Consider the following 18,155-nt stretch of genomic DNA (forward strand, 5'->3'; position numbering starts at 1 on the left):
AGGAAGGGTACTCTTTCACACATCAAACAATAGGAATCACACACATACACACTAAAGTCCATAAGTATATTAGACTGTATGTAGTCTTACACAGATGTGCCAACTAGTTTACCACTGCAAAGTAATGTCATATCTCACTGAAAGCTGCAGTAGGCAGAAATCTGGAAAAGGTATGTAAAAGATAAATGTGGCCACTGTGACGTTACCAGTTGGTTTGTAAGCTGCAAATTCGAAGAATCAAATTTGCCATTTGGTGTTTCCATCTTCACCTACAAACAATGATGTGGTAGCAATCACAATCACCATTTAATCACAAGGTTGTCTCATCCTAAAGATTACCCTTGTTTGTTGTCCATTTTATTTTAAATATGACCACAATATACAAAATGAACACCCTGCTTTGTTCATAAGGACTTGTAACTAGGGCTTGAGACCATAAATGAGAAAAATGTTCACTGAGGTAACAGATCAAGGAAGAAATACTACCATTTTCTCATAGATTTCTTTACAATCTTAGATATATTTGAAACGCAAGGAGTTGCCCTCTGCTGGCTGTTAGGAAGAATACAGATTTGAGGCACTTTCATGTTGGCCTGATTTTCCAGACTTAAAAAACTTGTTTCCCTTTTATATACAGTCTAAGAATTAAAGCAAAACAAAACCCATAATCCATTACACCACCTCACTGTACTCTCAATGTGGACTTCGTTGGTATTTGTATTATCTCACCTGAAAACACCTGTGATTGACTAAAACCTCTCATCCCAGACTAGATTTTCTTAAGACTGAAAAGCAAACCAGAAGTTGCAGAAGTGTAGTTTCCTGTTACAGCCCTTGAACTGCAATACGGTGAGCAGTTAGTAATAAAATTTGTCAATTAATGCCAAAAATACTTCTTACCCCAGATTTAAAACGGTAATTTTTACTGTAATGTTCTGACAAAGCATTTCATTGACTGGAATCCTTTAATGCACTGATCATTTTAACTCCTGAAATTGTTAATAAATCTGTAGAAGATTCTAATAAAAATGCTTTTGCTTGTCAAGTAATTTATCCAGCAAAATTAGCAGCATCCTAACATGTATGAAATCATAAAGTGTGATAAGTATGATGGTTTTAGATGAAAGTATTTGGCAAATTAAAATTCGACCTGAGGACGATACTAGAGTTAAGGCATCACCAACAAATCACGGTGTGGGAAATTTTCATGACATGCAATCCAGTAGTTGTTGAGATGGCTAGTAATTAAAATGATTATAGTTGCAGTTCTTAGCTGTCTGGTTTGTGTAAGACAGCTAAGATGACAAGACAAACAGAATAAAGCCAACAAAGTAATCAAGGACAAACAAGACCAACTGTTTTGCATTTCACACACTTGTAATTATTCAGCTATACTGACAGATCTTTTCTGTCATGGCAGCATCAACACAGAGAGAAGTAGACACAGACACCCACATGTAATTTGTTTATGTGATGTGGGATGGATGGTGGAGATATAAATGAGGAAGACTTATCGCATGCGAGCATCTTTGTCATCAGACACACTTAACATAGCTCAGTATGGTTGTGTGAGAGCTAAAAATAAAAAGAACAAAAAATTGACAATCTTGCACTACATTCATGAAATTAGTTTAATTCTCTTGTGGAACAGACTTTGGCTTGCTTAGCAACTTCCCTTATGTTAAGTACAATGTTAGGTTTTTCAAAGTTGCTAAAAGGTATCAGCAAGACTTAAGAGGTAAACAGTTAATCAAAATTTTGCACACAAGTTTCAGTTATTCAACTTGTAGAATAATTGAGGATATAATTCAGCTCCAAAAATGAACTCAAAGTGATCAAATAAAGATACCAAGTTCAATGAAACAATATTGTCAGTCCTGTCAATAGACACAAATGCTATGTCAAAACCCATCATAGTGGCTTCTGTGCATCTTCCTCCAGTGAAAGCAGCGATCACAGTGCTTTCCTTCAGCACTCACTCATATTAGACATTCATAGTACAGATCATCACACTCTGAATGTCCTCTAAACAACAACAGGACTTTTCCAGAAATCGTCCCTTCCTCTGATTCTTCATGCGGGAGGTAGTCGGTCGTTACCATATGTAAATTGATGTTTGACTGCTGCCCTTTTATTCAGTGGTTAACTGCACCCTCAGTAAATAGGACCTTAACGTAGGATAATGATGCCATTGCAACAACCAAGCCTGTTATGGAAATGGAACCGTTTATCGGCCATGCATGCAGGCAGATCAGGCCTGAGCGCTGTTGTCTGGGTGGAAAATTGATGCAGGAAAGTGCACAGAAAGACAAGACGAGAGGATATAGGCCGAGATAATGAGAGTAGAGATGAGTCCAGAGACACAGAAGTGTGTGTGCATGTGTATTACATGTGCAAGAGAGTAACAGTGGAAGTGCACTCGCCTTGCTAGTTGGACCCCTTTTTTAATGCAGAACTTCTTGACTCTTTATGGCCTAGATCCAACAAGGTGCTGGAAACATTCCTTAGAGATTTTGGCTCATATTTACATGATCGCAGCTGGAATTGTTCATGCAGGGTTGGTTGGCTCCATGCTAGGCTGTGTTCACACAAAATTCTGAACCTACCACCTGAATGTTGCAGCAGAAAACAAGGCTCGTTTTACCATATACTGTGTTTCTTTTAAAGTTATTTTTTGGCCTTTTTTTAAATATAGGACAGCAGAGAGAGAGACAGGAAACGTGGGCAGAAGAGTGGGGGAATGACATGCAGTAAATGGCCATGGGCTATATTCGAACCCATGACCGCTGCGTGGGGGACTATAGCCCCTGTTTAAGGGTTGCACACTCAGCCAGCTGAGCTATCTGGGCACCCCCACATACTCTATTTCTAATGTTCCATTGTCCAATTTTGGTGAGCCTGTGCCCACTATAACCTTAGTTTCCTGGTATTAGTGGACAGGAATGGCATCCGGTGTGATCTTCTGTTGCTGTAACCTGTCTGTTTCAAGAAATGCTCCTGTTTGTACTTTGTTTTCAACCCGTGGACATTTGAGTTATTGTTCCCTCTTTATCAGCTCGAACCAGCCTGGCCATTTTTTTCTGACTGCTGCCATCAACAAGGCATTTTTGCCAAGAGAACCTCTGCTCACTAGATGTTGTTTTCTTTTTTAAAAAATCCCAGTCGATTAGCTGTCCGACACCAACCAACCATGGCACACTCAAACACTTAAATCACGTTTCTTCAACATTCTGATGTGCGGTTTGATCTTCAGCAGATCCCCTTGATCATGTCTATATGCCTAAATGCATCATGCTTCTGCTTTAATGAGTAGTTGAACAGGCGTATCTAATGAAGTGGCAGTGAATATACACACTGTTTTGTACAAGATAGATCAAAGAATACAGGGGAATGCAAAGAAAATGGAGTGATATACAAAGAAGTGTATTGTCTGCATAGTTTATCTTAATTTATCAACTATGAGTAATTATGTGGGGATTATGAAATGTATACATGAGAAGGAATGTTAAGAGAGAAGGTTCAGTCGGATAGTTAAAATGGAACTACAGTTGTTTTCAGGGTTGAAATGTTAGACTCTGTTGGTCATCAGCCAAAGACTGAATCAACCAATGCATTTAGGTCCAAAGCCTAATGGTCGATGCCAGCATTCATTATACAGTACTTTGAAAATCAGAGAAAAGAAAAACTGCCTTGAATACATGCAGCATAATGTCCTACATAAATGTCAAACCACAAACTGTTTCCCATTTCAGTGTTGTTTAAAAGCTTTAAGCTGTAATAATGAGTTGTTTCTGGTGACTCAAGTATCTTTTAATAAATTCTAGATTGCTAACATCTAGACTTTGCTCAGATCTCACTAGTTTTGATCTGTAACCTCCTTGCACTTGAGGCGAGATGGTGAGTAATGTTTAGAAATAATCAAAGGTGACATTTAGAGTTTGTCAGCATAAGTTAACTTGTGGCTTATTTTTACAGAAATGATATTTTCAGCTCACCGGGCTGTCAAACCAATTTATTTTAGATGAAGTTTTGGGCAACTAAGTAACTTACCAAAATCTTATGTAACTGGTCGCATTGAAATAGCATTACTTATATAAAATAGAAAGTGAAATGAGGTGGCTTTAGGGAAATGGGTCAGAGTTTCTGGTAGTACTTGACATACAACATGCAGTGGAGCAGGTAGTGCAACGTGATGCGCTGTGACTTGTGTAGCTTTAAGGAGAGACGGGGGATGGATGCAAAAAGACGGAACCAAAGTAAGAGGTGACAAATGGATGCGGCAGTTGGACAGCTGGATGCTTGACTGGTCTGCCTGTTCCAACTATTCTGCAGCCTGTTGAATCCTCAGTGAAGGGTGAATGGTAGTACCTGAATGCTTAGAATACTGGTGGTCTGTATAGGAGTGGCTTATTGCCCCTTTACTAAGTCTTTCAACCTTAGTTAACGTTGCCATGCCTGAATGTTTCCATTTTTGCAGATATGCAAGTTATAATAATGATGACAAGCTGATGTATCACTTGAAATTCTTAGCAATTGGTTTTGATATCAGACAGACATAGACAATAGCGTCCTAATGTCTCACTGGGAACTGATTTTGTTTTTTTTTTTTTTTTTTTTTTTTTACTGTACTGTCAAATGACAAATTTCTGTAGACTATGCTGTTTAGACTAATGCTGGCTTCCTGGTTGAAGACACTGAGCTAGATACTGGACTCAAAGATATAGAACACTCACTTGATTGAAAATATAGTTAGTGCTTGCTAATCCTAAGAGGTTCAGTGAGAGACAACTGGACTTCTCTTTTTGGTTCTTGAGGACATTTCACCTTCAAGCTTCCTCGGTTCTAGAGAAGATGCTTCTTGGATAAGAGGTGAAACATCTTCAAGAACCAAAAAGAGAAGTTTATTTGTCTTTCTACTGAAGCTCTTAGGATTACCATGATCTGGATGACTGAGAATTTACACAGACATGGTTGGTGTTGGACTGGATCAGTTCTACTGTTTGAACCAACCTACCCTAACATTAACCACCAGTCACAGCAAATCATCCCTCCATCTGTTCGTATAAGCCAAGAAAATGTTCTTCTACATACTGCGTACCACTGCACATTCATGTTAGTGTTTTGGCCGCTGTCTCCACCCACACTTTATCATCCGCCCCCCATCCGAATGGTAAAGTGTGGGTGGTCATGATAACATCGTGACAATGAAGTTCATTTTCCTACTCTTTTGGAACATTTCACAAATATAAATCCTCTGTGAATTTAAAATGCAGAACACAAAGATGAAAAATCAACCTTGTTTGCAGATAGAGATGTCCTTTCAAGTTTTTGCATTTTGGAGTATGATTTTTAATATTTTTATTGGTATATATTAATCTCTTTTCTGTATTTTAGATTTGCATAAATATGTTATTGTTTACTCTGTGTGTTCTAAAAAGAGCAAAGACAAATGTCAAGGCTGGCTACCTGCATTAATAAAAACAGGCACTCTGACAGCAGTAATGAAGAAAAGTTAAATGTCGCTCACATCTGTACAGCGTGCTGTTTGTTTGAAATGTACATGCAGACAATTAAACTGCACGACTGACTTTACATTCCCTCTTAAAGCAAACCGGAGAATATGCCACTGATGACGAGGAGACTGGAACAACGGTGGCAGGCGGTGAGAAGAGCATTGAGGTGTTTGACTTGCCGGAGACAGAAGACATCTTGTCACCGTCAGACTTGGATGCCACTAAACTCTACCAGAAGTTCAGAGAGGTAACCTCAAAGACTTTTTCATTTACAGCTCGACCGCTACTCTTGAGGGACGATTACACAAGCGATAAGAGTCCACAACATTTTTCTCTGTCAGTGCTTTGAAGAGTAAATTGCATTTATATACCCACACTGCCCACTACAATAACTTAGCCACAGAAAAAAAGTAATTAAATTCAACAACAAAAGGCCCCAACACAATAGAGTAGCACCTCTGCTTTACTTAGCAGGGCTGGATTCTTTTGTCAAGATCTGAGATCCGCTTACTCTCCCTAATTCCTAATTTGGATGATTAGAGGTGTGAGTACAAAAGTGATATAAGTCCTCTGTTCATTACACCTAATTAATCACGTTTGGTTGAAAGCCCCAGAAAAGGAGGAAGAGCTTTAACACTTGAAACCTATATTTGAACCAGTTGGGATCCTGATCTTGGCAACTCTTCACACAGTCGGCTTCAGAGAGTAGAAGCTCATTTTGTGGAACCTTTTAGATTAGATTAGAAAATCTTTTTTGTCCCAGTTTGGGCAATTTGATTTGCATCAGCAGTCAGCAATGAAATTCATACCATAAAAAACTGTGTAGTACAATACATAGAAACAGATACAAATAATGTAATAATACATGTCATCAGGTAAGTCAGCAGTAAAAGGGAACAATAAATTTACTGACAGTTAACTCATTAATGCTCTTTAGGCTGCTGAGAAGCTCGGAACACTGATTGAACGCTCCACCACTGTTGCCCAGCGGTACAATCAGCTTTTTGTAGAGTTCTAACAAAGCTGTATGACACATTTAACAAATGACTATAGCTGCACCACGGGCACTGCAGTGGATATCGAGTGGAAATATAATGTAATTCCTGGTCTCAGTGTATAAATTTATTCCATTTCTGCTCTTCTCTCTATCTTGACCTCTCCTTCCTTTAGTGTAGCTTTTACCTTTTATGTGGTGGTTGGAAAAATAAGACTTAACAAAATGCGATTGTAGCCTGAAACTGTAGTGATTATTAGCAGCACATAGTGGGTATCGACTGACTTGTTCACACACTACAGCAAATTCTGTCTCGTGCTCTTAGTTATTACCCTGCAATAGGACAGGAAATCCCATCACTCTTTACAGTAGAAACTGTTTGCTAATGCTCCATGAAGCTCAGTCTATAAAAGGCTTTATCCCAGCATGTGCAGACTTCAATCAGTCATTTCTTTCTCTGTCTTCTCTCCTGCCAGACCCAATTTAAGCTTACTGCATGGCTGAGCTTTGTGAAAAATCAGAGACCAAGTCAAGATCCCAGCATTTCCAAAAATACTACATTTCATGCAGAAGTGGAGGAAAATTTTGTACCAAAAAAACCTAACTATGGAAGATATGCAATTCATTTAAATTGTATTTCAGAAAAAAAAGCAGACTGGGACTTTTGTCACTAATTCCATTGACTTATCAGCCAATACAGAATAGGAGGACTGAAAAACAACAGGTAAAACTTGTCCCAGTACACAGTACATATAAACATGTGCTTTGAAACAAACATAATGAACTGTGAAATTTCCCTTTCAGCTGAAAAAAACAGCTTGATCAGTGTTAGTATTGTTCAAACTTGTGCCAATCCTTGTGTTTCTCTTTTCACTTAAAGCTCTCATTTGCTCCCATTTCAGCACATCTTGTTCCAGATTCTCTTCCTACTTTCCGTCTCCACTTTTTTTTATTTCTGCTCTGTCACTTTCTGACATCCCGCCTGTGTATCTCTCTAAATGATTGCTCATTTCAACTTCCATCTTTAACTCGATTTCCATCTAACATGTTACTCTTCTATATTTTATCAAACTGCTTTTGACGCTGCACTGGAAGAAAAGTCACTTCTTTTTGTCAGAAAAAAATATGAAATTTTAAATTTAATGCTCAGTTAAATTACTTTTTAAAACTAGTTAGCTATTTATGTATCTTTTGGCTTTCCTTGACTCTCCTCTGAGAGTGTGTGTCAGTGCTGAAGCTGGGATGCTGTCAAAGGGAGGACAGGGTCGGCTGCCTCCGTCCGTCACACTGTATCGACAGCAGAGAGAGCTTGCGCAGCCATGCATTTGATTATCTGACCGCCCTCTCTTCTCTCTCCGGTTTTCTCTTTTCTCCGCCTCTGCTCCCAACAGCTCCAGATCAAACACACAGTGACCGAGGCCGAGATCCAGAAGCTTAAAAACAAGGTAAGAGATTAAAACTGTCAGCGAGCGGGGCTGGGTGCGATTACAGATTGCAGAAGTTTGTCAGACAGTTTGTAAAAGGATGTGGGACAGCAGAGCAGGGCAGCAGCAGTTCAAGCTTGGTAGAAACCTGAGAAGTCTGTTATGTAGTGATAGGAAAGAGATTAGTTTACAAAAACAGTTATTAGGGCATTTAATGGATCTATTTCAGCTGAACTACTTCATATACAGTTTCTACAAATCTTATGTGTAGCGTTTTGTCTTTTGTTCAATGTTACAAGGATCTCTTAAATATAAAATGAAAACACCAGGTTGTGCTTCTGTTTATTTCCTTTCCTGCAGCCTGAAAGCTCTTTAAGTGCATATTAACGTGCGTGCAGTTAAGCTACATAGACATTTGAACTGCATAATTTATACACTTTGTCAAATGTTAATGGCCTGATTTGAGTAATTCCAAAATTAACGTGTTGTACGTCAATATGATTAAATCCAGCTGTGCATCAAAGTCTTTTTTTAAGAGTAATAATGGTTCTACTTTTACATTGAAATAAAGTGCTCTGAATTGAGACTTTGCTCCTAAAGGCTATTTATGAAGCTTTAATCTTTGACAACCTGCGTGCGTTTTTCCAGTTTTTAAAATCTCAGGTTGTTTTGTCTTCACCTGTTTAATGTGTGATGAGATGTTTTCATGCAATGGGAAATTGACCTGATAATACTTAAACGAGAGACAAACTACATAATTTGATATAATACGATGCGATAATACAATATCTTTCTTGAACATTTAAAGAGCTCACAGCATTAATAAAATATGCTATTCTATGTAATAGTCCACATGTTGTGAGGAAAGTTATTTTTGTTCCCTTGAAGTTGGCATCAGTAGAGAGGGAAAAGCAGCGCTGGGAGAAGGAGAAGAGCCAGCTGAAGGCCAGTATCGAGGAGAACAAGGAGAGGATGCTGAAGCTGGAGAGCTACTGGATTGAGGCACAGACCCTCTGCCACACCGTCAACGAACACCTGAAGGAGGCCCAGGCCCAGTACCAGGCTCTAGAGAAGAAGTATAATAAAGCCAAGAAACTCATCAAAGACTTCCAGCAGAAGTGAGTGAACCAGAGTTAAAGTGCTCATGATGGACTTCTGACTGTGACCAGCCAGGTTTTTTTCTGTCATGGCCGTCCGGTTATACTGGACCTTGGACTAGTGATAATGTTTTTGCTTTTATTTGTATACATTAAGGTGCTGATGCAGTTTTAAAATATCTGTCTGCTGCAAATGTGAGATTAAAATCAAGGTTACTATATAGCTTATCATGCATTCTCTAATTAAGGTAATTTATCTGGATTTAATTAAAGTGTTGAAACGAGCACTGGATTACAGAGGCTCATAACACAACACACCAGTTGTTCATTCAGTTAAAATCCTTGCAATCTACAATTGCTTATTTAAAAAAGCAATTCAACAAAGCTTTATAGAGCATTTTTATGTGAGGCATGTCTGGTCAAATGTCATGGGCTGAGAGGAAAAGTAAGTGAGCAATCAAAGCCAGAAGTAAGAGGGTGGGTTCCATTTCAGTCTGACACAGTAGCCACTTAATATTAACATGAGACAGTACTAAAATTCAAAAGTGGCTGTAATCTCAGAAAAAACAACAGATCAAGTCCATACACTACTTCTAGATGGACTAAATTTAGGGCAAAACAAGGCCAAAGTTTAATAAACTGTGTCCTATCAGTTACATAAAGTTGTCTGTCACTGCCAATCAGACCAGTCTGTTGCTGTTAAAAAATACCGCACAATTACATCAGCTTGCTTACCTTCTTCTGAACCAACTCTTTCTCCTTAGCTTGCTGAAAGATGCCCTCAACAGCTCAAAAAGTAAAACCATTTGTCCTATATGTGTCCTAAAGTTGAACCATTTTCTAAGTGAGGTACTTTCTTCATTCATGTCATTAAACGTACACTGTTATTAAAACAATTTAGATCAATTCTTTCATTATTTGTTTTTCTGTAACTCTCACATATCACAATATCCTGCGTTTCCATCTCTGAACTAGAGTCTTATTCCTCTTCAACAGTAAGAAGTGAGTTTCCATTCTAATGCAGCGCGGCTCCCCTGTTTTCTGCACGTTGATCTCTTTGGTCAGTCCCATCACAACCTCTCCTGCTCAGCTCCACTCTGACTGCCTCTAATTGGCTCTGGCCCTGCAGGCCAAATGGAAGCAAACTGATGAAACAAACTCTCCATGCTGATCTGTAGCTGGGGACCGAGCTGCAGAGGAGAGACAGCGAGTTTGCAGACCAAGGGCAAAGCAGGCTTGAGAAAATGGCTGCATTTATTTTTCTTATGGGTGGAGATTCGCTCATTTTGTGTGTGTGTGTGTGTGTGTGTGCGTGCGTGCGTGCGTGCGTGCGTGCGTGCGTGCGTGTGTGTGCGTGTTTGCTTTGAACAACAGGGTCAGGGTGAAATGAGTCACACACATCCTCAAACAACCTCGATTCCCTTATCGCCACAGCTGAGCGAGAGGCAGCCACCGCCACACTCAGTGGACACACACACACACACACACACACACATAGTAAATGTATCTTGCTTTCCTGTGGTAACACACACCTACTCAGCACATTCCACTCTTCCCTCCCTCTTGTTTCTCCAGAGAGGTGGAGTTCATCCAGAAGGAGGATGCAGAGAGGAGGCGGCTGGAGGAGGCTGAGAAAGCTCACCTGGCTGAGATCCAAGGACTGCAAGTCAGGGTGAACCATCTCCTTAAAACCTTCTTCTGACTGTCTCTCATCTCTGTCACACCTGCATGCCTCTCCAGCACTGCAAAATTCTAAATATTGCTCTTAAAGAAAACATCAATTCCGAAACATAATCTGAACAGTGACCTCTAAACCCCAGAACCCACCTGGGAGTTTTAAAGGCATTTTATCTGTGAAAAAAAATCCCAAAAAAAGGCACCATTTATCAGTCAGAAACCATGAAAATGGAAAGACTTTGTATTTTTCCTTGAAATGTTGTCTGTGAGAAATTGCTTTAATTGAAGTTTTGAAAGAATTTTGCATTTCTTCATTCATTTAAAAGTGTCTAAAAATAATTACTTTGCTGTAATTAGTTTTGTAAAACAATAAATAATAGTAATAATTCTGCACTTCTCTGTGCAACCAAGAATTCATTGCTGACTGCTATGACCAACAGTCACATGACAAAAATTCAGGACTTTTCCCCAGTATTGGTAACACCTGTGGATACTTGGAAAAAGGTTATACATGTTGATTTTTAGAAAATAAATATTTAATGAAATTCAGCTTTTTTTTAAAACTTATTTTATGATTAATGACACTTGAATTGTTATACTGCACAGAAAGACATATTTGAGCCCTTTCCACTTATGCTAGTGATGCAGGACACTTATGCTATAGAGGTGCAGGACTTTATGTTGCAGTGAAATATGAGTCCACAGTGAGTAGAAATGTGACAGGAGCAACAAAACGCACGGAAACTGTTGAGATTCAGATGGTTAAAGCCAATAATCAACATAATTAAAAAGCTCAGTAACAGCTCTCCAGTACTGTTGTTTTGCCTCTAGAGGGCTTAAAAAGAGCTTCTGTGCCTTTTCTGACACTTTCCTCCTCGTTGTGGTGCGACAGTGGCTGGACTCCAGGGCCCTCTTTTCAAACTCTGCATTGATTTTCTGCTTTGCTTGACAGTTGTGTGGGTGTCTGGTTAAGGTGCATGCCACATAACCACAACATCCATGACTTGGTTTCTAACTGGAATCTGTTGCATGTCACAGCTTCTCTCTCTCCCCTTGTTTCTCATCTTTGTAAAGGGTGAATAGTGCAGCGTAATTCAGGCAAGAGTCATGAAAAGCAGCATAAATTACATGTCAAATCTACAACAAGAGGATGGCTATGTTTTAAATAAATCTGCATATTGGTGCAGTTGTGCTGTTTGTTCGAATACGTTGCTTTTCTGCGCACTTGGCCAATCCCTGTGAAAGACTTCAGTAATTTGAACTTGAGTGAAATTTTTAATTTTGTTCTTCTCATCATATTATTTATTTGAGTGCTTTAAAGCTGCTGGTTTTACAGGTAAATGCTTATAATTGATTAGCATTGATTGATCTCTCTGTCTGCAGATTGCAACATTAGAGTCCGAGCTAATGCAGCTGATGAAGCAGAACGGTATCCAGGTCAACAACAACAACAGCAACAGTTCCGAGAGGCTCAGCGCTCAGCAATACAGCCCTAACAGAGCTGCAACGCAAGCCAGAGGTGTGTTTGGGAAGGAATGGTGTTTGCTGGGATAGTAATTCTGATATTTCTTCACATTGTTCGACATTTTGGTTTACGTTCTTACCAAGAGGTAAATGAGAAGATTGATACACACATATATACGCATAAATATAAAGATGGAGCTAGCAGCTAAGTAACAAGCCTACCATAAAGACAGCAGGTCTGATGGTAAAACAAAAAAAATCAACCAGCCCCTCCAAAGCTCACTAGTATGGAATCATCAGTTACCCTCCCATAGGTGTTTTTGGACAGTGGCGGAAAGCATCTAGAGAAATACCCACACAGTCCCAGGCAGAGCATGTAAACTCCACAGAAAGGCAAACCCACAACCATGTTGCTGTGAGGCGAGAGTGCTAACCACTGCATCACCATGTCACCCCTTATATCTTGTTTTGTTTTGTTTAATCCTTCAAAAAACTAAAATATAAAAACAATAAGTTGTGGTTTTATAAGGGGTCATGTTCAGAACTTGTCATCGTCACGCTTTGGTTTTTAAACAGAAAAGCTTTAGAGGTGCTGGTTGTCAGATTCTGCTGAGCCAGAATAGCTGTATCTCTCTGTTTCCAGGTTTTGTGCTAAGTGGAGCGAGCAGTCTAGATTTTTACCCTGATATGTCGCACTGTTTATTCAAATAAAACAGTGATCGCTCAAGTAGGAGAGTAAGTGATCACATTTGTATTTATTTTGTTTTATTTCTAAGGGACCATGTAGCCAACAACGTGAAACATAAATGCTCCCATTTGGTGCATTAAGTTAGACTGAGGCTAATTTTCATCTGCAGTCCCCTGATAGTTGACAATTACAGCCTACACACAGCGACAGAGCAACACTAAGCAAACTCGACAAATAAGACAAAACACATGATACAAAATACACATATTAGTACATCTCTACACACCATGTTAGCACCATGTTAGACACATTAAACACCAGGATAGCATGCAAAAAATATAATAGAGTCAAACATTAACTTCCTCATATAGATGTTTGAAAATGTGATCTTCATTTAACTTTCAAAATTTCTCCACTGCATTTCTTATTTAACTAAAGTTTTTTTGCCCTTAAAATGACCCCGGGTGCTACTCAACAGTGATGACATAAGCTTTTGTTTTTATAATTCCTGCAGTCTAGTGACTCTTTTTGTCTTGAAAAGTACATTAAAACATTGCACTGTCTTGTTCTGTACTGTAAACATAATCGCTGCAACACACACACACAAAATGCACTGCAGACACAGTGCAGTCCCTGCATTTCCTATGCACATCACAAATCCTCCCCTTCCCTGTTGCCTTGACCTTCACACACACTTGCACTTCTGACCTCACTTTCACTTTGGACCTCTGCAAACAAAAACAAGCAAGTTTGGCTTTGTTTTAGCAACTGAGCGGGCACAAAGAAGTGCCGTATCTGATACTATTCTGTACAGACAGGATAACAGTGATTGGATCAGCACCGATACGCATGATGCAAGCCTTTATACAATATTAAAACGAAGGGGTTGATGGATACAGCTGGAACTGGATATAAAGGAGAGCCAGCGTGTGTGGGAGGAGAAGACAGGATCTGCGGAAATTATCTTTTTTTTTTTTTTTTTAAATTCAAGTGATTCAGTCTTTCTCTCATCTGAAAGCATCTCCATGTGCACTCAGGGAATGAGCAGAAAAATGATGATTGCCTGTCTAATTAATAGCGTGACTCTTGGGGGAAGATTTCATATTTTAATTGAGTTGATGATTTTTGTAATAGATGTATTTAGTGTGGGTGTCAACATAGGGTTCAGGCCAAATTAAGTGCCTCAAAATAACAACTGACACAATAGAAAACATGTATATAACTGAGCGAAAATGCCTTTGATGAAGGAAAATACTATACTGGCCTGCGTCTTTTACCCTGTTATGCTAAATCACAATTGTTGTTCTTTTAACGGTATATGTGACTGTAGAACTGAGGGAAGCCTCTCCACACTCACCCAGCAAAAAGAAGGGCTGCAGAGGAGTTGTCAGAGACAGCATCAGCTCCACAGAAGGAGAGGTTCGTATTACTTCACATACCTTTACTCAGTGAAACATCTGTTAAACTGTCAGCCAGATGTGATGTGGACAGATGTGATGTCTAATCAAGCAAGCACCATTATTCCCTACTCTTAGCTTTATTATGTCTTTAATTTCACCACAGAGTATTTAATTATTGCATGTTTGTGCATCTTTAACCCCTGTCCATTCCACTTCATTCCTTTTAATGGATTAATTGCTGTGTGTTACTCTGCTGCTCTAATTGAGTCTGTGGTGCTGTCACAACTTATTGTCTCTCCCAGTGTGATAATAACAGCCACAGTCTTTTTTTCTGGATGAAAGGCTCTCATCTGGATAATGCTGTCACTTAACTCGGCTAGAGCACGAATGAGTTCAGATTAGATAAACAACTCGAGAGCTGGATCAGAATTGGCAGAGACACAGAAACCAAGGCAGTGTGAGTCCAAGGGAAAAGAGGGCAAGGAATTAGAAATGGTGAAAGTATGTCAAGTGACTTCTGTCAGATTAGTATAGCTCTGGCTGCTCAGATCACTTATTTTTTCATTGCACTTTATTCGTCCTCTTTTCTGTGCAACTACTTCTGAGCTTTTGCTTTCCTCTCTTTCGATTTTTCATTCATTTTTGTCCATCACAATTCCATTTCTCTTCTTCTATTGCATTTCTCGCATTTGTTACTTCATTCATCTTAAATCCTCGTATTACCTCAACTCTGACTCATGTTTCTGTCTCCTGTTCCACAAACTTCATCTTTCTTTTCTCCGTGTCTTCAGGTCTTTGAAGGACATGGTAGTCCAGCCCACAGCCGCGCTGGTTCTATTCGTAGTGTGATCTCTTGTGATGGGGGAGCAGCAGTCCATAGGCCCCCTGGCAGTGTGGAGGGTTCCCCCAGAAGAACGGTGCATGGTTAGTTCACCTGCACCCTCATAATGCAGGATTGCTGTGCACGGCTTCTCACTGTTTTCTTACTTATGCGCCTGACTTTTTAATTGAAGTGAATCCAAAATTTTTCACCGCGCCTTTTGGCATTTTATACTTACATCTCTGAGTATCTATTGCTCCAGTTTTCATATTTAGCTCATTATCGTCTTTCTTTTTTGCCATGTGAGTTCATTACTTTAAATGGGAGTAGTCTCAGCGTGGGCTGTTTGTGTTTACAGGTTCTCAGTCTCCTGCAATGTCGAGCCCCTCTCACAATTTGGAGGAGCACCGACAAGCTCTGGACCCTGGGTAAGACAGCAAATAATGTAGTGCCATGTAATATTTTGGGGTGCATCGAAGCGTCATGTATTGTTAAAAGAAACATAATTGAAAGAAGCTGATAGATGATAGATAATCAAGCATGGGGACATATCTGTTTTTTGAGGGATTATCTTGGATTTCCTTGAAGAAATTCATAAATGATTTAAGATATTCTCTACATATTGATAGAAGACTAGTATGAATAAATATTATAGCAAATTATGTCATGGCAGGTGCATTACGTGCAGATATACGAAGCAAGTTTTTCATTGAATATTTAGTGTGTGCCTGTACCAGGTCCCAATCCAATATCAATTCCCAAGATAATACACACTTCAAATACTGCAGTACCTTGTTCCACCACCAGATAGAGCCCATTACTGTTTCAAATAAAATCAAGCTTTGTTGTCATTTAGGTGTACATACAACAGTAGTACAGGCAAGATGAGAGAATGTTTCTCCAGGATCCAATTTAAAGCAAAAATTAATTTACTGCTGTAGCAACCAGAGGAAGCCGGCAGCTCCATGTTGGCAAACAGAGAACGTTGTGAGGGTTTAACTAATGAAGGTGCACCATGACAAAGTCATCTGTGGTGCTTAATGACCTCCAGCCAGTGCACATATTTTGAATTACTTTGGAATCAATTAGGAGACTGATGAATACAAAACTGCCTTGATCACCCTGATCATTTATCTGGAACATTAGGTTTAATACTTTTCAAGGGTTGATGCTAAAGGTGGTGTCAGTAATAAGAAAATAAAACTGCAGGAGATAGGTGTCATATTTACATGGATACCTGGGCACAGAATAACTTACCTTGAGTGTAATTAGTGATACATTTATAAACAATTTAATGCAAGACAACCAAAACCTGATTCTCATATTTTTCTTTAACCTATTTAATTTAGGTCCTCCATCAGGAAAACCAAAGTGAAGGACAGAGATCCCAGAGCCTCTCCTGGAAACAGGTAAGAAAAATCATTGCATCAGATTTACAGTGCTGTTTGCCTTTTTCTTGCCCTTGTCCTTCCTGTCCCTATCTAATGAATACTAAGCTGTAGGACAATGTTCTGCAGCAGTTTTAGATTTCCGTGTCACCTATAGTTAATGATTGTTGATGCAGGAACGTGTGGTACAGTAACTGTCAGCACTGACCTCTCTTTCACTGCTCTCTCCATCCTTCCTTTCTTTCTTTCTCTCTCAGCTCCACAGAACCATCAGCAGAGGACAGTCCACAGAAACTCAAGGCCAAGGTACATGAGATTTGATGACTGTTACATTGGGCAATAATGATTCATTTTATGGATACTTTACAGTGAGGACACTTTACTTTGCCTCTGTAGAGTTATTCAAAAGAAGACTTCTTGCCATACCTATTATAATTTTATCACTGGCTCATAAAAGTGAGATGTACACTTCTGTAGATCCACTGCATTCTGTCTGTATGTTGTAGCTCAAATGTATTATGTTATTTCTGTTGAACAGAACTCACTTACATGGCCCTACTTCTTCTCATATTCATATTATTTGGTATTGTATTCTTTTAAGTTATGTTATTTAAACCTCAATCCACTGAAAAACAAATAGGTTGGTTCTCTAAGAGGTAACTGAGGGCTTTTATGAAAGTAAATTCTGCGTTACAATCAGAGAAATGCATAATTGCTTTATTAATTGCTAAAGAAATCAATCAGTAAGTTGACATAATCCTAAATATCTCTGATAATTCTTAGCAGCACTGCAAAAAATATCCATTTTAGCAATTGTATGATCAAAATTAGCAGAAAAAACATCTGTCTGGATATGTTCCCTCTACACATGTGTGTTCCATAATGGATCTTAAATTGGTTAAATGTCATCCTGATACAGTAAGACTAAAGTTGTTAACGTGGTCATTTCTTGCAGTGCAGGAACTTGAATGAAAACTGTTTCTAAGTCCGTGTAATATCAGATGTGGTTACCATAGGATTAAAAAGCAGATTATTTTTGATCCTGCCCTTTTCCTTCTCTGAGGACAAGCTCAGCTTAAGAAGAGCGCACACCAGAAGATAAATTAATGCAGAAATGATGCACATTAATAGTTATGTGGAGCTTTTAGGTGAAGATTCAACCCAGCAATCTGAAAGTCTGAGCTTCTGAGATTAGTCGTACTTTTACCTCAAACAGTGCTAAGACTTAAAGAAGGCCTTTAAGCTACTGTATTTTTTAAAATGCATGACAAAGCTTAACACCTTAAGCTCAAATCTTTTATTACACTTTGTCATTGAAAGTCAAAGTGTAAATCTGTCTGTTATTGAGCAACCTTGGGAATACTGTATATTCCACAAGACTAAAATGAACAGCATTTACTCTGGAAAAAAAACTGTCTCTGTTTATTAGTTAAAACAACGTTTTAACCTTCATTTAATGATGCCTCACAGCCATATATTCTGCAGAGCAGCATTTCTGCTCCACAGCCCTGATAGTTTGTATTTCTCAGCATTGTGCTGCTCCTGGATGTTTGAGGACAGATCTTACACTATAATTCCCTGAATGTCCACATTTTCTCACACTCATAAGGACAGAGAGCAAAGGGTTTTTGGAGTTGGACAGCAACCAGCTTCATCATTTCTAAGCACTAATCACATTTACAGTTTGTGC

At 39.0% G+C, this 18,155-nt stretch overlaps 1 protein-coding gene across 5 annotated transcripts in view; it reads left to right on the forward strand.

Moving 5' to 3' along the window:
• ppp1r9a (protein phosphatase 1, regulatory subunit 9A) overlaps positions 1-18,155 on the forward strand; it is a 57,721-nt gene that overhangs the window by 34,668 nt on the left and 4,898 nt on the right. For 3 of the 5 annotated variants that reach the window (XM_055018086.1, XM_055018087.1, XM_055018085.1), the window contains exons 7-17: positions 5,608-5,760; positions 7,899-7,952; positions 8,820-9,049; positions 10,604-10,700; positions 12,089-12,224; positions 14,188-14,276; positions 15,049-15,181; positions 15,436-15,505; positions 16,427-16,486; positions 16,723-16,771; positions 17,004-17,048. In XM_055018086.1, coding sequence (XP_054874061.1) covers positions 5,608-5,760; positions 7,899-7,952; positions 8,820-9,049; positions 10,604-10,700; positions 12,089-12,224; positions 14,188-14,276; positions 15,049-15,181; positions 15,436-15,505; positions 16,427-16,486; positions 16,723-16,771; positions 17,004-17,048 — 1,116 coding nt within the window. The remainder of the gene's footprint in view (positions 1-5,607; positions 5,761-7,898; positions 7,953-8,819; positions 9,050-10,603; positions 10,701-12,088; positions 12,225-14,187; positions 14,277-15,048; positions 15,182-15,435; positions 15,506-16,426; positions 16,487-16,722; positions 16,772-17,003; positions 17,049-18,155) is intronic. The other 2 variants (XM_023292925.3, XM_023292927.3) reach the window with 1 other exon arrangement.

Source organism: Amphiprion ocellaris, chromosome 15 (genome assembly GCF_022539595.1).
Source record: "Amphiprion ocellaris isolate individual 3 ecotype Okinawa chromosome 15, ASM2253959v1, whole genome shotgun sequence".
NCBI lineage: Eukaryota > Metazoa > Chordata > Actinopteri > Pomacentridae > Amphiprion > Amphiprion ocellaris.